We start from the raw sequence: 19,334 nt of genomic DNA on the forward strand, positions 1-19,334 counted from the left end.
AATAATTTATGTAAGGGCTGCTTGCTTCGCTGAAAAAGGAATGCATATCAAATGAAATGTAGCGAAAAAAAAAATGCAATATATTTGAAATATTTGGAATTAATTAGAAAAGTTTAAAATAAATGTAAATAAATTTTATTTGTTTGACTTGAAGAAAAATAAATAAAATATAAATCCTAAAAATGATGGTGGTTAGTGGCAAGTGATGATAGTCGGTGTTGGCAGATAATACACAATAAATGACCAACATCAACTCTCAACGACAACATCAAAGTTATTTTAGTATATTTAAAAATCGACTAAATCTATTGATTTTTTAGTTACATTAAATTTGAACTATGTGGTGCATTAAAAATACTATAAAATTCTACTTTTCATTTCTTTAACTTCAAATAAAAATGCTAATATTTTAAAATCCCTATATTTGAAATATTTTACCTACATTTTATTTAAAATCAAAGAGTCCTTTTGTTAAAAGTAATAGCTCAATTATAACATTTTTAAATAAAAACAACACTCTTATAACAATATATATTTTCTTAAGAACAAAAAAATTTCACATCCCTTAAAAAAAATCTCTTATCAAAAAGCACTAAGCTCTTACCAACAAAAAATACTTCATTGAACAGTGTTCACACATTACCTACTCATCGATGCGACGCTTATCCGAATCGCGAAGTTGATCCTTTTCCTAATTCTCGTGTAGCATCAGCTGTGGCTTTAGGTACATTCAAGAGTTCCTCTGGAAATATTAATTCTTGAAAACCTATTTCAGAAACCCTAATCCCACTTCCACAAAGCCCAAAATTTCAAAAACAATGGCGAAAGGCTGTTACTTTTAGCCCACAAATGGAAAGACGGCGGCTTGCCCTCCTCTGTTCCCATCTCTGCTCAACCGGACGGCCGCCATTGTTGTGCGCTTTGCCTCCGGTGCTATCGGCATCCAGTTGCCATGCCTCGGCCGGCGATGGTGGGCGGCCGGAAGGGGACACCGAGAAGGAAAGATGTGTATTTTGCTTGATTGTTCGGGGGGAGTCCCCAGCCTTCAAAGTTAGTCATCCTGCTCATTCTTTATCTTTGATTATCCTTTTCTTTTTTCAAATTATGAAGTACTTTAATATGTATTGATGGGTTCGGTGTCGAGTAATTCAGGCTTAGTTGTCTGTTGATATATCTATAATGTAATTTATCACTCTTCATTCAAAAAAAAAAAAAAAAATCTGATAATGATAATTGGTTTTATGTGGAATGGGTTGATTTGTGGGAAAGTCGACTATGCTTGGAAAAGTTAATATGAAACATAAATAGAGTAATTGAGATGAAGCATAACTCATTATGTAGAGCTCGTTTTAATGTACTGTAGGTAGAGGGATTGATGTATTCACAACCTTATGCCTGCATTTCAGATAGGCTATTTTATTCAAATTTGTGACCTCTAGGTCATAATGGAGGGATCCACTTTTTACAAACAAAGCGTTCATATATTAATCTGCAAACATCTCCACATTATCAAGCTATTGGTCTGTTTAGCTTTCATTCAGTCCCTAGGTATCCACCAAATGAGCATTGCTTAAAGTATTAAATAAATTAAGGGATCATTTGTTTTCTTGTACATAGAAACCATGTTTTAGAAACTAACGATTTCATTTTCACACTTTTTTATGTGAAAATGAATTCATTAAATTTTAAAGGAGTTTTGGTTTCTGATTAATTGAGCAGATTTTTAAATCACATTGTTTAACTTCATGAAGCCAGATGAGCCCTAAGCTGAAATTAGTCTCTACATCAGGAACTTGAGGAGACAACCACAAAAAGGTTGGAATAGTTTTTGATCTAAAGTTGGGTAAAATGGTGAAGAAAGGCTAAATGAGCTGAGATTTATAATTTAAACCATTATGCATTAAAAAAGTATAGTTTATGTCTTCACTGATCTATTGTTATTCTTTTAACTATTGGTTGTTCAAGTTTGCTTGTGGAATCTTGAACTTTTAATGCTGTTTTGTTATCTTTGCCAATTTCATGATTCCCCTCCTTTTTTTGTTTGTTTCTTCTATGTTCAGAGAAAATATTTTTAGTAGGCAAAAGTACATTTCTACCTAGTTTTCATTGGATATATTTAGTTTTTGTCATGTTTTCAATGTACTAAGCTGGATGTCATGTTCAATGGTTCATTTTTACTTCAATGTGCAAAATGTAAAGTAAAGTGAGGCTTTTGCTAATTAGAGTGCTCTTTACATGTATATCATATATACATGCATTATTTGCATACAATAACCATTGAATTAACTGAAGTTATATAAAATTAAGTTAAAATTTCAACAAATATAATGACACATCCAATAGTAGTAATTTATAATGATTTGAAAGCAAAAAAGAAAAAAAATGAATCTTAGATATAAAGAACAAAGTAATACAAGCATATTTAAAAATAAAGAATACTCTTGAGATTGACGAGATGATGAGAAGCAGAGGCGGTATGCTGCAAGAAAGAGTGAAGATGTTATGCATTGAGGAGTCTGTAGAGGATGCATCAAGAAGCATTCTTGACAAGCTTGCGAACGAGAAGCCTCTAGCATCAACAATGAGAATCAATGAGAAATGCACAAGAAAATGAGTGAGTGAGAGAGCGTGTAGAGATGAATCACCAAGAAGCAATGAGGTTTAGTGAGAAAAAAAGCAAACCAACGGACGATGATGTGATTACTGCAATAACTGTGGTTCTGCAAGCATAGTTGCAGTAAATGTAGAATCAAACCTCAAGATATGAACTAAGAATTTGTTCAGAGTTGAAGTCGTGTGTGCAATGCCACAATGCGACACAAAATAATGACATGATGCTCAACTTTATCCATGAATTCACTTTTGACAGGCAAGAGATGTGGAGGGCCAGCACATCACTTCATTAAGCTCCTAAAAAATGTTTTTGACATCATTGATTTTTTTATTATTTATTATTTTGGTTTTCATCAACCAATAGTTGTTCCAAGTTCCTAATTGGAGCTTTAGTTTTCTTCCTAGATTAGTTCCTTTCTTTGAATACTGATTCCTTTCTTATTTCTTTTATGTGCAGCTTTATGAAGATGATGTTTGTCTATGCATTTTGGACTCCAACCCTCTAAGTTTTGGGTATGGTACTTCAACCTTTTGAGCAAAACACATAGAGTCTGTAGAAGTATGCTCATAAAGAAATTTTTATCATTCATTGGGTTGCAAATTCCTCTAGATTTGATTCCATGAATGTAACTTATGCAACTCAACAAGATCTTCTAGATTGATGCGGTTTCATTTATTCGGTTATGTGATATTGGAAACATAAGATATGTATATTTTTCTTAGTGTTAAGTAGTCTTATCAGTACAAATTTTTTGGGTCCTAGATTTATCTCCATTTCGATGAATTTCTTTTACACTTGAATGGGACATTTAGTCTGTTTCATGGATTTTGCAAGTGTTTTTTTTGTTTGTTTGTTATTATAAGCATGATATCATAAGAACTAATTTGATGAAATGTTGAAATTTATGGGTATGCTTAAAGTATGGCCCTCTTCAATGTTAATCTAGGTTAGCTTAACACAATTTATGAATTGCTCATAGTCCTTTCCTTCTTATTAACTTAATGAAAGATATTTTGATTATGCTATTATAATTCATTTTTGTGAAATGTTTTAACTGGGTTCCTTTTTGCAGACACTCTCTAATTATTCCAAAATTGCATTTTCCTTCATTACAAGCTACTCCACCTTCGGTGAGTTTTCTTTTACTTACATGTTCATCAGCATAGGTCAGATTTATGAAATTAAATCTTCTGACATTTATGTAATTTTATAGCATAGGCATTTTGATGCTATATGAACGAGGCTTTTTCATGTCTAGAAAGCACTCGTGGACTTTGGACCTAGATTTGTTGGTTTATGCTTTGTAATTCCAGTTGTTCATTGTTTAGTCCAGTATTAATGTTAAAGAGATAAGGAAGAGGTAGGGAAAAACAGGTGTACAACAACAACAACATCAAGCCTTTATCCCACTACGTGTGGTCGGCTACATGAATCATTTTTCTCCATTATGTCCTGTTAGGAGTCAAATTCTCATTTAGATCTAATAAAGAAAGGTCTTTTCTAATATTTTCTAACCAAATATTTTTAGGTCTACCTTTACCTTTCTAAACATTGGTCAAATCTAATACATCTACTCTCCTAACCGGGTCATCAGAAGGCTGCCGTTTTATGTGACCAAACCATTTAAGGTGACTCTCTCTAATCTTATCTGCCACTAAAGCCACCCCAACATTTTCATAGGTGTAGTTACCATTATTAATGAAGATTTAACCTAAACTACAGTCAATTTATCTTTGCTAGCAGAATGTGAAATGCAATTATAAATGGGAATGAAGAACAAAATTCTATTTAGAAGCCTGCTGAAATAATTAAGATCAGGAGGTTGCTGGTTTTTTTTTTTTGAAGAATGCAAGTAGCAATTAATATGGAAAGAACTAGATACAAGCTAAAGTAGAGGCTCACATTCCTTCTTCAGTAAAGAACAAAGAGGAGGAATGTTAGCAAAAGAAGAGCTATTGAACCAAAAGTTGCTATCTAAAGCCAAAGTAGCACACATATCGGCTACCTTATTATAATCTCTATGTATATGGTGAAGAATTACCTTATTGAAATCGGCCCAGAAAAGAAAATCGTCCTCCATCCAATTGTAGTTTTGCCACTTAGCCTTATTCAAAGAATGTTGAATGAATGTGATAACATTTATGTTATCCCCTACAATTATAACCCCTTTACTCTCAAGCATCCACGGTTGAATGAATCTTCTAATAGCCATCACAACATCCAATTCAAGATGAGCTATATCCCAATGTGTTCTTTTTTCTCCAAAAGCAATCAATAATCTTCCTTTATGGTCACGGAAGCAACCACCAATTCCAGCATTATAAGAAGTTAGTAGAGCTGCATCAACATTGATCTTAATCCAACCAAGCGATGGAGGGTGCTAAAAGTTTTGAAACTCCCTAGAGAGATTAGCACCCCATCTATCTATGATTGGATTAGAAGATTTAAAAGCTGAAGACAGCACATTAGCTACTGTAACTGCAGCAGAATTTGCATATTTTCCCTGGTTAACCTCCTTTCTATTCCTCCAATTAAAGTATACCGTGGTACAATAGAGATTGGCAATATTATGTGCAAAGCTAGCAAGAGTTCTCAGCTCACGTAAACCTTCAGCCAGAGAATTAAAGATAGGTATGTAGAACCCCCATTCTTGAATCATTCTAAGAATCTCCTGCAGATGAATGCAACAGACAGCTATATGCTCCAGATTTTCAGTTTCTTGACATCCCCTAGCACATAGTTCCTCATCTTTAAGTTTCCTATATTTTAAGAACACATTTGTTGGGATAGCTTATTTACTCAATCTCCACCAAAACAATTCAATCCGAGCTGAAAGTCTCAGTTTTTTTAACCAAGTAAAAAAACCCATATCATCACCAATACTACTAAACTTGTTGTATGCCTCAACTGCACGGGCAGTAATAGACCTGCCAGATAAACAACAAATTTCTTCTAGATAATCCTCATTTGCCCTTCTATCGATCGGAGTATGTAGGATGGTAGTGATAAAGTCATTCTGAAAAAAGCCTTGTAACTTTTGGAGTTTCCAACCACCATTCTCATTGATGAAATGATTGAGCTTTAATCCTTCTAACTCCAGACAATTTGCAGTGATTGGCCATTCATTCAAGCATTTATCTAGCAGCCATGTATCATTAAGAATATCTATATTCTTACCATTAACAACTCTCCACCTTAATAAAGGTTTTAAGTATTGGGCACCTTCAATCAAAATCTTCCAAGCAATTGAACTTCCATGCCTGTTTTTAGCTTCCCACAAGTTATTTCCATATTTGGCAGAAATAACCTGATAAAGTAAAGAATCATAATTTTGAAGGAATCTCCAAGATAGTCGTGCTTTAAGAGGTCCGGCTCTACTTGCCGCCGAATGAAAATTCAAACCTCCTTTTGCTTTTGGTTTACACAAAGTATTCCAACCAATGTAATGCATTCCCCTCTTACTATTCCCCTTATGCCAAATAAAATTTCTACAACATTTATCAACCTCTTGCAACACCTTCTTTGGGACCAAGGTATGTGTAGAAACAAAATTAGGAAGAGTTAAAAGAGAAGTCTTAGCAAGAGTAAATTTACCCGCCAAGGATAGTTTTTTACTTCCCCATGAGTTCAGCTTTTGCATCACTTTATCCAGCAGAAATTGAAAATCAGATTTTAGAGGTCTCCTTGTCATCATGTTGATGCCTAAATACTGCAGCTCATTAACAGTTTTAAACTCCAGAACCTTCTTTACTCGGGAAACAACAGCTCTGCTCATACTCTTGCTAAACAAAATTTGAGATTTAGAGTTATTAACTTTCAAACCTGTCCAGGAATAGAATTCCATCACAATATTTTTCAGTTTGACAGCCAGATGGTTTGTAGCTTGGGAAAATATCAACACGTCGTCAGCAAACAGTAAATGGTTCACCTTGGGAGCTCTCAGTGAGACTTGAATCCCCAGATCATGGCCTCTTTGTGACATAGCTAAAGAGAAAAGTTGAGAGCAAAGGATATAAAGATATGGTGACAGTGGGCAACCCTGCCGAAAACCATTCTCTGCTGTAATCCATTTGGAAGCCCTTCCATTAATGATAAAAGAGAATCTAGCATTCCTTATACATTCCATAATAAGCCTAGATATATTCTTCGTCATGCCAAACATATCTAAGACTTGGGCAAGAGAGTCCCAACTCATACTGTCATAAGCTTGCTCCTAGGGCTGCAAGCGAACCAAACGTTCGACGAGCTACTCATTGTTCGGTTCGATTAAAGCTCGTTTGTGATCGTTTAATTAACTAAACAAACAAACTTGAACAATATTTTAAATACTCGATTCTTAAATAAACAAACTTGAACACTAATGTGTTCGGCTCATTTATGTTCGCGAACAACATCATTTGAAGTTCGTGAACAAGCTCAATATTAAGCTCGATAAGAAGCTCGATTCGTGTTCGATTTTGAACTCGTGAATAAGCTCGATAAAAATAATTAATATTTGACTATAAAATTAATAAATATAAATAATCATTGCCTTTGTTACATAGACAATTGCTTTTATTATATATGTGTTTGTTCATAGATATGTTCATGAACGTGTTTGTTTGATAGTTAAAAAAAATCGTTAAATATGTTCGCGAACAAGCTCGATAAGCACTAAACGAACGAACATGAACTGAACATGAACCGAACATGAACACTCCTTAATTTCAATGAACCAAACATGAACACAAACAATAAAGCTCGAACAAATATTAACCAAACTTGAACAAGGTGATATTAAATGAACACAAACATGAACACTCACATACTTGGCTCGGCTCGGCTCGGTTCGTTTGCAGCCCTACTTGCTCCATATCAAGCTTAACCACCATTAAACCCTTTTTGCTTTTCGAAATTCTAAGCTTATGAAAGATCTCATAAGCTAGAAGACAATGGTCAGACATAGAACGACCATTGATAAAAACAACTTGTTCTTCAGTGATACACTTGGAAATATAGCTTTTCATTCTATTTAGAATCATGGTTGCTACAATCTTATAAGTTGTTTGACACAAACTTATAGGCCTAAAGTTAGAAAGAACAATAGGCTTATTGATCTTTGGAATTACGACAATAAGTGTATCTTTCCATTCATTATACATACAACCGGTTTTGAAAAAATTATCAATAGCCTTCCATGTATCCTCCTCCACAATCTTCCAATAAAATTTGAAAAAGAAGTTGTAATGCCATCAAAACCAGGTGATTTGTTATTACCTTGACTGAAAACAGCTTTAACATATCTTCTTTAGTGAATTCAGCATCCAAGAGCTTTGCATCTTCACGAGATATTCTCAGATTATCCGGAACTGAAGGCCATCCAGTAAGCTTGCACTCCCTAGCTGTCCATTTCCTCTTGAAGAAGTTGTAGAACACATCTTCTATTTGATCAAAATCTTCTACTACTGCATTACTTTCATTTCTAATTTGCCAAATCAAATTACTGTTTCTCTTAGCTGAAGCATACTGATGAAAGTATCTTGAATTTGTATCACCATCTTGCTGCCATTTACTTTTTGCTCTTTTATTCCACCAAGTAGACAATCTTCCCAAAGTCACGTTTAACTCATGAATTTTGTTTCTTAACTGTTCCAGCTTATCTGCCGTGAGACCAACACTTGATTCTTCCAACTGCAGCTGTAAGATATCCCTCTTCAACTCTGTTTTCAGTGAATTCAATTCTTTGCACTTATTCTTATTCCAGAAATAGAGAGCTTTCAAAGTTCTCCTTAATTTTCTTTGAAGGATTTCATCATTAGTACCAAAATCAGCTTTCTTCCATGCCTTTAAAACAATGCTCCAAGTAGCCGGGTAGGATTTCCAAGTGTCTTCAAATCTAAAAAATTTTGATTTCAGATTTTGAGGCTCAACCATATTAAGAGAAATGGGAGCATGATCCGAAGCAACTCTAGATAAATGGCGAACCTTAGCTATTGGGATTTTGTGTAGAGCTGTAGAATTTAATAAACATCTATCCAATCTCTCCCAAATTCTCGAAGTGCCTTATTTGTTATTACACCAAGTAAAGCTTGGACCTACAAAATCAATATCATGGAAATCATTATTTGTTAAGAACATCTTCATTTCTTTAGTCCCTTTAGAGAAATGGAATCTCTTCCCACCTTTCTTATCCTCCTTAGAGAGGATGCAATTAAAATCTCCTCCAATGATACAGCGATTATCACCTATCATACAACCTTCAAGATCTTGCCAAAGACTTCTGCGGGTTTGAACATCCCTTCCTCCATAAACAGTAGCAATATTCCATTTCCCCAAAGCATTAATGTTAAGAGTTCCCATTATAAATTAGGAAGAATGCTCAATGACTTCAAAGGACGCCATAGCTCTTTTCCACAACACCAAGATGCCACACGAAGTACCACTCGCAGGATGATGGAAATAATCCCATTCATTTCCAGTAATCATATTGATATCACTTATGTCTAGAGAAGACAACTTCGTTTCAGTAAGACCAACAAAAAAACCTTCATTGTCTTTCACAATCTCCCTAAAGATATAAGGAGGCCTCTCTCTTTCTAGCCCCCCTACAATTTCAAAAGATAAGGGATGCCATTAAGTAACAATAGGGGAGTTCTCCCCTATCATTTTATTGGTTTTCTTCTCACCTCTCCTCTTCCTTTGATCTGCTTCCATTGGTCCCAATGATCTCAACTCCTTGGATAATTTGAATTTGCCTGAGTTTGTTAGGTGTATCGCTGGGTCACCTGTATCTTGCATTGCATTATCAGCAAACACATCAGGAATAATAACAGTATCAGCAGAGCTTTCCTTATTGGATTCATTATTAATTCCAGTACTAGCCATCTCAATGACTTCCCCTTCCTCCAGGTCATTATCCAGAATTTGAAATTTATTCAAACCAATGGGTAATTCCTGGATCCTCTTCCCTTCAGCATCATTTACAGTTTTTGGAATGCTAGAATTGCCTTGCAGTTTTTCAGAAATAACTGGCTCACTAATCTGCACGCCATCCTTATTATGATTCACATTTTCAACAGGTTTATATACCTGTTTAACTGGAGCATTTGATCCGTAGTTTTTATTTGCATACCTGTGAATTTTCTGCTTTTGAAGTTAACGTGGATCCATGGGCCATATTCATCATTTCCTTGTTGTTGTAAACCTTTATCCAATGTATCATTACTTTGCTTCAAAACTTCCCTTGCTTCATGTGAATTCTTCTCCTTAGACTGTTCTGAAATCACTTCAGGACATAAAGTTTTGCTGTGCCCCACCCTTCCACAGTGATAACAGAGAGATGTTAACTTCTCATATTCCACCTTTTGAAATGTTCTTCCATGTACCCCTTCTATCCACACTCCCTTGGGAAGTTTCCTTTACAAATCAATACGCACACAACACCTAGCATATTCCCTTTTCCCCCATTTGAAAGAATTCCCATCAAGTAACATAGGAGTTCCAACCATGGAAGCAATCATAGCAATATTCTCTTCGTCCCAACAGCTTAATGGTAGACCCGGAAATCGAATCCACACCGGAGATGTGATACCTTTTAACTATTCTGTAGAGAAGGAGGGAGACCACCTATCCATACCGATAATGTGGTTGCCAATATACCAAGGCCTTCCACTAAACACTTCCTCCATGGATTCAATGTTAGGAAAAGAACATAAAATCTAGTTACGTCCCAATGTCGTTAAATGAAAACTGCCATATATGCTCCATTGTCGTCTAAGCTCTTGACTACAAACAGAGAAAGGTACATCCTGCCCAAGCACCTTAATAACAGATGATTTCTTCAAAACCTGAGAGTCTGCCAATTCCTTCTCTGGATTAAGCAAGACTGCCATTCCATCTTCAAATAACTGAATAGAATTTCTATTGAAACTCAACTTAATATGCTGAGTCTTTTGCCACGCCAATGTAAAATTGTTACGAGAAACAGAATTGACCTTCAATTCATCAACATCATTCACAACATTGTCATCTTGTTCAAACGCAATCGAAAGATCTTTAATAGCTTGTTTCTGGATTCCCGATTCTTGCATCCCCGTGAATTTGTTAACCTTCAGAATTAACTTTGCAGACGACGTAGGTTATGTATCCAGATTTCTGAAACCTGGTTTTACTAATTCCACATTTTTACTATCATCAAGAATATCTTTTCCTTTGCCTTCCACTACAGATTCATACCTCCAAGGAGGTCGAAAACCTTCATTGATAACCAGACAAGAAGAAGTTCTTGCTGTTCCTTGATCATCACCGCAAACTTTAAATTTTTTGTCATCGGAAGATTTGACTGGAGCAATACGAGACGGATCAGATGCCTGATTACCGCCGGCAATCCACTGCCGGCGGTCCGGAATCACCATCCCCCTTCAACGATCCGATCGCAGAAAGCCCGCAAAAAACAAAATAAAAAAACCAAGAAGAAGATTCTCTCTCTAGAAAATCGCTCCTCCAGGAGGTTGCTGGTTACTGCTCACAATGATTATCTTGGTTAACTATAACTAAAACATTTTTAGAATTGTAGGTGTAGCAGATGTATCTACTGGAATTTGTCCTTTATGATATTAGCATATGTATCTACTGCTTAAAATTTTTTCTTTAACTCATAATGAGTCACTAGGATTGTTTCCCTCCAAAAGAAGAATGCTGTTGAGTTTAGGTGCGGTAAGCTTAGCAATGAGGGTTGACAGATTTGATCACGTAGATGTTGCTTCTGGATAATACAGTCTCTCCCCCCTTCAAAGCCATTAGATATGCTGCCGAGATATGTCATTATTTTCTTTGTTCTTTTATTCAGCCTTTGCCCCCCCGTACCTATAATTGCAGTGTAGCGTTATAATATATCCATGGTGATTGTAACATCAATTATGCTCCATGATTTTTGTCACGTCAAAATGCACTGTGAACTGTTTCATGTTTTTCTTAACTGTTTCTGGAATTTTGCTTCTAATCATATTATACGTGAATCAAACAGTATAAATCTGAACATTATATCCTGCAGCTAAGATTTACCGCCAAATGACACGTAATTGCAAATGCAGGTTGTAGCAGCCATGTGTTCCACTGTTCCCTTTCTTACAAAGGCGATCATGAAAGCTACACAATGTGGTAGGTTGACAGAATTCACTGTAAAAAATTGTCTCATTGCACTAATATGGCATTATTTAGTGTTTTTTCTTTGTCTCTTTATTTTCTCTCTTGGATTGGATTAGTATCTACATGTGCAGCTGTGATCTTTTCAGAAACATGCTGAGTGGTTTGCCTTTTTCCAACCGAGGGATGCTAACTAGTATTTTTAGGTTCACAAAACATATTAATGTTATATTGGAAGGTCAAATGTCTGTAGCTAAGGATTCTCTATTTGGCTGGAATAAATGCGCTGCCAAGCATTATAAATTCCTACACAAAATTTAAACAAAAATAATAAATTCTACTGAATCAAAGCTGTCCCAAATTTTATGCATCAGGCAGCTATTTATAACCAATTAATATCCTTGGTCAATTGCCATTTTGTTGATTCAATTTAAATACCAAATCTAATCGTCCAGTGAGCCAAAATTTCATTATAGGTGAAGCGGTGAAGGTGTGACAAAAGGATCGCAACAAAGGAGATGAAAGTCACGCTCTACACAAGAATTAGCCTACACTAAGAGCCTGACAAAAACAACGTGGCGCAAGAGTCTGAAGCTCGATAGAACATGACGTAGAAAAGGAATCTCACACAATGTAGGAATCACACACGGTTCAAGAGATTGCAATAAATGTCACCGTATATACCTCTTGCTATAGTATCACATTAGGTTATGCTAAATATCTCCACTTGCCATAGGATCACATTAAGTTATGTTAAACATCTCCACTTGCCCCCGATTCAAGCCATGTGTTGTGGTATTCGTGATCTTGTTCCCAGGGATCTATTTAAGATCTATTATTATAGCTTAACTATGTAGTTTCACACAACTTAACACTTTTTATTCATAAGACATGTTGAACATAATGTAGTATTACCATAATCACCATTAAAGTTCATTGCCTTCCTAATACTTTTGAGCATAAGCTTTATCTTATTTCATCTCTATTAGAAGGGGGACAATAGGTAATGATTACATCTTTGCTCAATTTTTTTTAAGTAAAATAATATATCTGCCTATATATAGACAAGAGAAGAGAACAATCATGGAAATTACTATAATGAAGGATATCCTCTTATCTCTATAATGGGAAAATACTACAGTACACATTTGTCCTGTAACTAATCTAATACGTGTGATAATTTAGATATGATAATACTCTCTCTTGCATCTAGTAATACATGCAAAAGTATATTTATATAACTTTTGAATATAACTTTAGTTTTATACTTGTGGGCCCAAACACAATAAAATCATCATCATGATTTGTGCATAAATGTAGTAAAAACATATTAAAATAATGAACATTTTTCAATTGGTCTTGTTTGTAGCTAATACACCATATTAATTATTATGTCTTATTTGCTACTATATGATTCTTATTACATTATTATTGAAAATTTTAAATATGACATGCGTGATGGGTTTGGCATATCCCACTATTATTTTTTTATATTTAAATTGGGCATTCAAAATGGCATACCTGATATGGTGTCTTAAAGGATGAGAAATTATTAGGTACGGAGTGCGGACGGGAGAACCGTCTGCACACTAGTATAAAACAGTGTTTGGTACCGTTCGGTACCACTCGGTACCACTGGGTACCGCTCGGTACTCTGTGTCTGTGCAGACGGTTCTCACCCCGTCTGCACTCCGTACCTAATAATTTTTCCTTAAAGGATCCTAGAGTATCCAGGTGTCCTAAAGTTTCAGTACAATAGAAAGACTATTTATAAGTGTCCTTAATTCATAGAATTGCGTTTTGTAGGATAGGTATTCTTTATGATTAAGGATCATTGTCTATTTTAAACCATCTTTAGTTGATTATTGTTGGCTATATATGCGCACATACTGCAACTAGTCTTGGTGCTTTAATGGGCTCTGCAGATGCTCTAACATGAATCGTTAAAGCACTGAAGCTTGCCATTGACATGTGGTATGCAGTACGCGACAATCAACTTCATCTACATTCTAGCGGCTTCATTATTTCGAGGTTGTTATTTACAGTTATTTAACATAGCTTGCAGCCAGGCATGGCGATTTGTGCCATAACCATGATATGCTGCTAAATGCTGATGATGATAGCTGTCTTCTCTATTTAATGTCCCGACAAGAGGAGCAACACCTTGAGCACATTGAATCTGATCCATGAAGAAGCTGGCCTTGTTCTAAAATCAACCTTAAAACTAATTTTAGTTTAATGAATATTTGCCTTATCTTAGAAAGTGCTTTGCATTTTGAAATATTGAGTTCTTTGCGTTGTTTATCCTCATGATATTGTAATGTCTTAAAAAATGAGGTGAATAATGCATTATGTTACATTTATTATATTTTTTTCTTTATAATATTTCTTCATTAGTTTTATCCACTCATCTTGGTGGTGCATCTCTTTTCCTTTATTTGACATGCCTAAATCAATTAAGTCTCCGTTGATAATGTTAGATTGATATTGTGATACATGAAATAAAAAGAATCCCCATATTACTTTTTTGAAAGAGATGGATGAGTTGTTTTGTAAGGACATTGATCATGATCGTTAAGTCAATGGAAGAGGTGCACATATTATGTTGAACTTTTTTAAAAATGCAAAACAACAAAAACAAACACCAAATGAAGTTTTGCACTATTCTATTTTTTAAAAATGCTTGTCTCATCACATCTCCATTTTAAAATTATAACTTGTTCTTCTATCCTTCATAATTTTATGACACTTTCATCTTAACATTCTCATTTTAATCACATTTAATTTGGTTATCATTGACTTCTTTATTTCCAAATGCTCAAATTTATATAGCATAGGAGACCTAATTTCAATTTGCTAAATTTAAAATGATGTGCATACGTGTTTTGTTTTATTCTGACAGTCTTTTTGCTACAACTAAATGTTTGGCTTATTTGTGTGAATCATTGCCTTGCCTTCTTTTGAGTCCACCTACTTGATCAGTAACCAAACCAGTTCAAAATACAGATCAAACATAAATGGACATTTGTTGAAGTAAAAAATATATATTTGATGCAGATTCTTTCAACTTGCTGGTCAACAACGGAACAGCAGCAGGCCAAGTAATTTTTCATGTAAGTTCATTTTGCTGACACACTCATCTAATTTACTAAAACTCTACGTGCTTCAGTTTCAAGCATTTACATGTCATTTCTGTGCTAATACCAGACTCATTTGCACATAATTCCTCGTAGAGCAGGTGACCAGCTATGGCCTTCTGAGGTAAAATCTGCTTTCTTACTTGATTTCCTGCACAGATTTCATTGAAAGAGAAGCTCCTGTACTGAATGCGAATTTAATTTGCAGGGCCATAGGCAGCCAATTGAACAGAATCAGGAAACTTTGAGCCTTGTGAGTCGCATCCGAGAGAGGATCTCTCCTCAGCCAACTGCTTGTTGCAGCACTCTTGAATCTCAGCTCCATAAGAACCTGCATGATTAAGAGCTTCTGTACATGATTTTTTACATTTATAAATTTTGAAATATCTTTGGTTTGCAAGAATGTTGGTCTTGATTGTTCTCAAAGTCTGTAAAAATGCGATGGGAATAAGCAGTTCACGTGAGAACAGTTCTGTACAGTTTACAATAAGGTCTTATGGTTGATAGAACTCTATCGTCTATGTATTCATTTATGTCTTAGTTTTTCCATACTAGACAGATTGAAGACTTGAAGGAAGTTTTAAAAATTAATTTAGCAAATATATGCATGTAAACCCAGGCTTGAGACTAGGGATGCCAAAGCGGAGAAATTATTTTGTGTGTTCACCGGACTGTTGGGAGGTACATCAGAGCGCATCATATCACTCAATACAAGTTAAAAAAGTGATGTGGCGCACTCTGATTTGCCTCCTTCGGACTCTATCTGGTGACCGCACAAAATAACTTTTCGTCAAATCAGGGGTTGGAAATTCGGTTTGGGTTCGACCCGAAATTTATCCAACTCTAATTTGGACAATCCAACCACAACCTGTTCGTAACTCAAATGTTTTGAATCAACTTGTTATCCCGTTTTGGTAAAAGAATTTTTTTATACTCAAGATTATACTTGCAAGTAAAAAAAAAAGAAAAAAATATATGAAACCGGTCGTTTTCAGATAAAAAGTAAATTCACGAGTCAACTCGATTATGACCCATTTAATAAATGAGTTGAAAAAATTAATACGAACTCGACCTATTTATTAAATGGGTCAATTAGATCTTGAATTTTCTTGTTCAGGTTGAGTTGGCGGGTCAGTCATTTGTTGACAACCCTACTTTTAGACATTTTTGGCTCTCTAAATGTTGATAAGTTGAGTGAAAGTCTGTATAAAAAAAAAAGTTCAAAAGCTTTAATCAATGAATTTGGATTCATAATTAACTAACAATTTGTCAACTTTTCTTCTATTCAAATAAAAGTATTTTTATTTTTTTCCCAAGAGATTTACATATATATTGCAAAATATTATTATATTTATATATCTATTCAACATAAAATATGATGGTTCTATATAATCCGATAGTGTCTCAAAGATTTTATTTGAGACAAATTTTTTTAAAAAGCTTTTAAGTTAAAAAACTTTGATTTAAAAAATTTTGTATTAATAAGGAATCCTAAATAAACTTAAGGCTTTGTACGGGATAACTTTTTTTATTGTTTCGTACGGGATAACTTTTTTTTTGGTTGACCTAGGGTTTTTTCTCCCCCTCTTCTCTCGCCGCCACATTGCACCCGACTTCGTTCGCCTCCTTCGGCTCTGCCGGAGGACCTCTTTTCGCTTCCTCTTATGGCCTCACCACTTCATTCCTATGATTTCCCACCGATACTCTCCTCTTCTGGAGGTACCACCCCTTCTCTGCAGTGTCTTTGGAAGCATATTTTTTCTCCCTCTGATCCTTCTCCAAAAGACCTCCAGCTTGTTTTCCATCCCCCAGAGCCAGAAATTATTCCTTTTTCTAGCGACAAGTTGGCCGAAGGAGCTGAAGATTGGGGACTTAGCTTAGTGGGCTACTCCAGAGGGAGAAAGCCCTTCTATGAGGCATTACTCGGCTCCATGAAGAAAACCTGGTCCCTAAAGGTTATTTCCAACTGCTTTCACTTAGTAATGGATTCTTCCTGCTTCGGTTCTCTTGCTCGGAGGATTTCGACATGGTTTGGTCAAGAGGTGTTTGGTTTCTCTTAGGAAAGCCATTCATCCTCCAAAAATGACATCCTAAGTTCAAGCCCAAGAAGGAAAACTTCTCTTCCGTCACGATATGGATCAAGATTCATGATCTACCGTTGGCATGCTGGAACTCCGAGGGCATCTCTCGCATTGCTAGTAAAGTCAGTGTTCCTCTAGCGGCTGACAATTTGACTGCTCAAAGAACCCGTCTCTCGTATGCAAGAATTTGTGTGCTCATTGATAGTGAAGCCACTTACCCGGAAGAAATTGTTGTTTTGTTAGATGGCGACGTTGTGCACCTCAAAGTGCAATACGAATGGAGGCCCTCACCATGTGTGCACTGTAAGTCATTAATTCACTTCTCCTCAATCCTCATGTCCGTCTAAGCCAGAACAACCAAATGATGAACCTGTAAATCCTTATGTTGTTGCCTTTAAGGACCATTCGAATAGAGGTAGAAGTTTTAACAGAAAGCCAAGAAATTGTGGAGCCTATGATTCTTCCGCAGACAAGTTCTCATCAAACCAAAACCCCATCTAGTTGCCTAAACCTCCGTCTGATCTCCCTATCAATGCTAGTCCTCAAATCCCAACCATTACAAACCACTTTGGACAGCGCTCCATTACCAACCCTACTTCCCTCCTCCACTCTCTATGCATGAAGAGCCCGATTGCCAAATAGAGTATGAGTCCCTGCATTTTGTTGCTCGGATCTCTCCTCCTGATGCTAGTCCATCCAACATCCCTAATCTAAACTCACCCAATGCTGAGGACTCATCCTGTACTCACTTGCGAAACTTTTAGCCTGTTACACCATCCCCAGGGGTTATCTCCCCGAACAAGTTTAAAGTTCTCCAACAACAGGAGGACTCATCATCAACAACTAATTCTCCGGTCAATGTAGAAGTGAATGAGTTAAAAAAATTGCTAAAGGGAAAAATACTCAGTCCACCAGTTATGCCACGTCTTAAAAACCTGCTCGGGGGAAACAGGGCAAAAAGCCCCCCACACATCCTAAATCTTGATGGTTTTGCCGCCCATCGCTGCCTGGAATATCAGGGGATTTAATCGTCTTGATAAAGTTCTCTATTGTAAACGTCTTGTTGTCACCTTTAAATTAGAGCTTATGTGTATATTGGAGAATAGAATTCACCATTCTGCTCTTCAAGACCCTTTTTTTGATTCATCCCACTCTATTTTTTTTATTGAAAATAGCTGTAAAGATTTCGACCTATCATCCTCTGGGCCCATTTGAGTGAAATGGAATGCTAGTCAAATCTTATTCCAACCAAATTATTTTTCCCCTCAGCTCATTTTGGGACTGTCATCGCTGCCAACTCCACTGTGTTCTATCTCTTTGTAATTTATGCCGCTAATAATAGTGCTGATCGTTCGGCACTTTAGACCCATATTTCTCAATCTGCTCCTAACAGTGATATGCCTTGGATCCTCTTGGGGGATTTCAATTGCTACCGCTATATACTCATGAAAAGGTGGGAGGTTCTCCTCTATCCAATAGCTGCTTATCAGATCTTAACTCTATGATATTTGAGAATAGTTTAATCGACTTGCATTCGATCGGGTGTAAGTTTACTTGGTATAATCAACGCAGGGATAATCCGATTTATATAAGACTTGACAAAGCCTTGGTTAATGAGGCTTGGGGCTTCACTTTCTCTAACTATTTTTGCTCATTTCAAACCCCTTCTTGTTCTGATCATTATCCAATTGTTCTCCATCCGGGAGAGCCTATGAGATAAAACCATAGATTTCTATTTGAGAATTGTTAGACTAAGTTTGACAAATATTGGACACTTCTGTGTGAGGCTTTCCTCAAGACTCTTTATGGTAATCCTCTTGCTACTTTTTGTAACACCCTCAGGTAGCTTAAAAGTGTTATTAGGAAGGAGCCATGGGCCAATTCTTCCATTATCGAATCCCACCTCGATGAGATTCATAAACTTCCAATGGACATGATGGATAAAGTTCATGTGGATCCTCTCAACCCTTTGCTCAATGCTTCACTCAAAGACATCAACTCCAAACTCACTAATTTTTCTAGCATGATGGCATCTTGGGCCATTCAAAGGGCTAAAGTTAATTGGCTTAAGCATGGGGAGGATGACTTGAAATTCCTATATGCTAGAATTAGAAGCATAAAGAGTAAATCCAAGGCGGGTGTAAATCTTATGCAAGCTTCTCCTAATGACTCTAGTATGGATGCAATTTCTGTTATAATACAACATTTCCATGAGCTCTACAATCCAATACCTCCTCCCTTGGTTAATCTGGATTTTCCCATTGGCTATATTATTCCAGACAACATTAGGCAATATCTCACTATGCAGATTTCTGAAGATGAGATTAAAAAGGCAGTATTCTATGACTCTTCTTCCTCCTCCCCGGGACCGGATGGCTT

The 19,334-nt window shown here is 36.0% G+C and overlaps 1 protein-coding gene across 2 annotated transcripts; it reads left to right on the forward strand.

Moving 5' to 3' along the window:
- Positions 1 to 633: 633 nt before the first annotated feature.
- LOC110114331 (adenylylsulfatase HINT3) lies at positions 634 to 15,451 on the forward strand. Of its 2 annotated transcripts, none has more exons than XM_020847183.2 (7): positions 634 to 1,050; positions 3,071 to 3,126; positions 3,687 to 3,744; positions 11,686 to 11,752; positions 14,795 to 14,850; positions 14,976 to 14,998; positions 15,083 to 15,451. In XM_020847183.2, exons 1-7 carry the CDS (start codon positions 850 to 852, stop codon positions 15,120 to 15,122), a joined length of 501 nt encoding a protein of 166 aa, XP_020702842.1. In that variant the 5' UTR covers positions 634 to 849; the 3' UTR covers positions 15,123 to 15,451. The 2 variants fall into 2 exon arrangements, with proteins under 2 accessions (XP_020702842.1, XP_020702841.1); XM_020847182.2 differs by having other exon boundaries at positions 639 to 1,050; positions 14,945 to 14,998.
- The last annotated feature ends 3,883 nt before the right edge of the window (positions 15,452 to 19,334 follow it).

Source organism: Dendrobium catenatum, unplaced genomic scaffold (assembly GCF_001605985.2).
Source record: "Dendrobium catenatum unplaced genomic scaffold, ASM160598v2 fragScaff_scaffold_920, whole genome shotgun sequence".
NCBI classification, from domain to species: Eukaryota; Viridiplantae; Streptophyta; class Magnoliopsida; order Asparagales; family Orchidaceae; genus Dendrobium; species Dendrobium catenatum.

What these genes read in the sequence shown, in the direction of transcription:
- LOC110114331 (XM_020847182.2), top strand. Translation starts at nt 850, where the DNA reads ATGGAAAGACGGCGGCTTGCCCTCCTCTGTTCCCATCTCTGCTCAACC. An exon ending in TCCAACCCTCTAAGTTTTGG is followed by an intron (nt 3,127 to 3,686) that starts GTATGGTACTTC and finishes TCCTTTTTGCAG; the next exon opens with ACACTCTCTAATTATTCCAA. An exon ending in CATGAAAGCTACACAATGTG is followed by an intron (nt 11,753 to 14,794) that starts GTAGGTTGACAG and finishes TATTTGATGCAG; the next exon opens with ATTCTTTCAACTTGCTGGTC.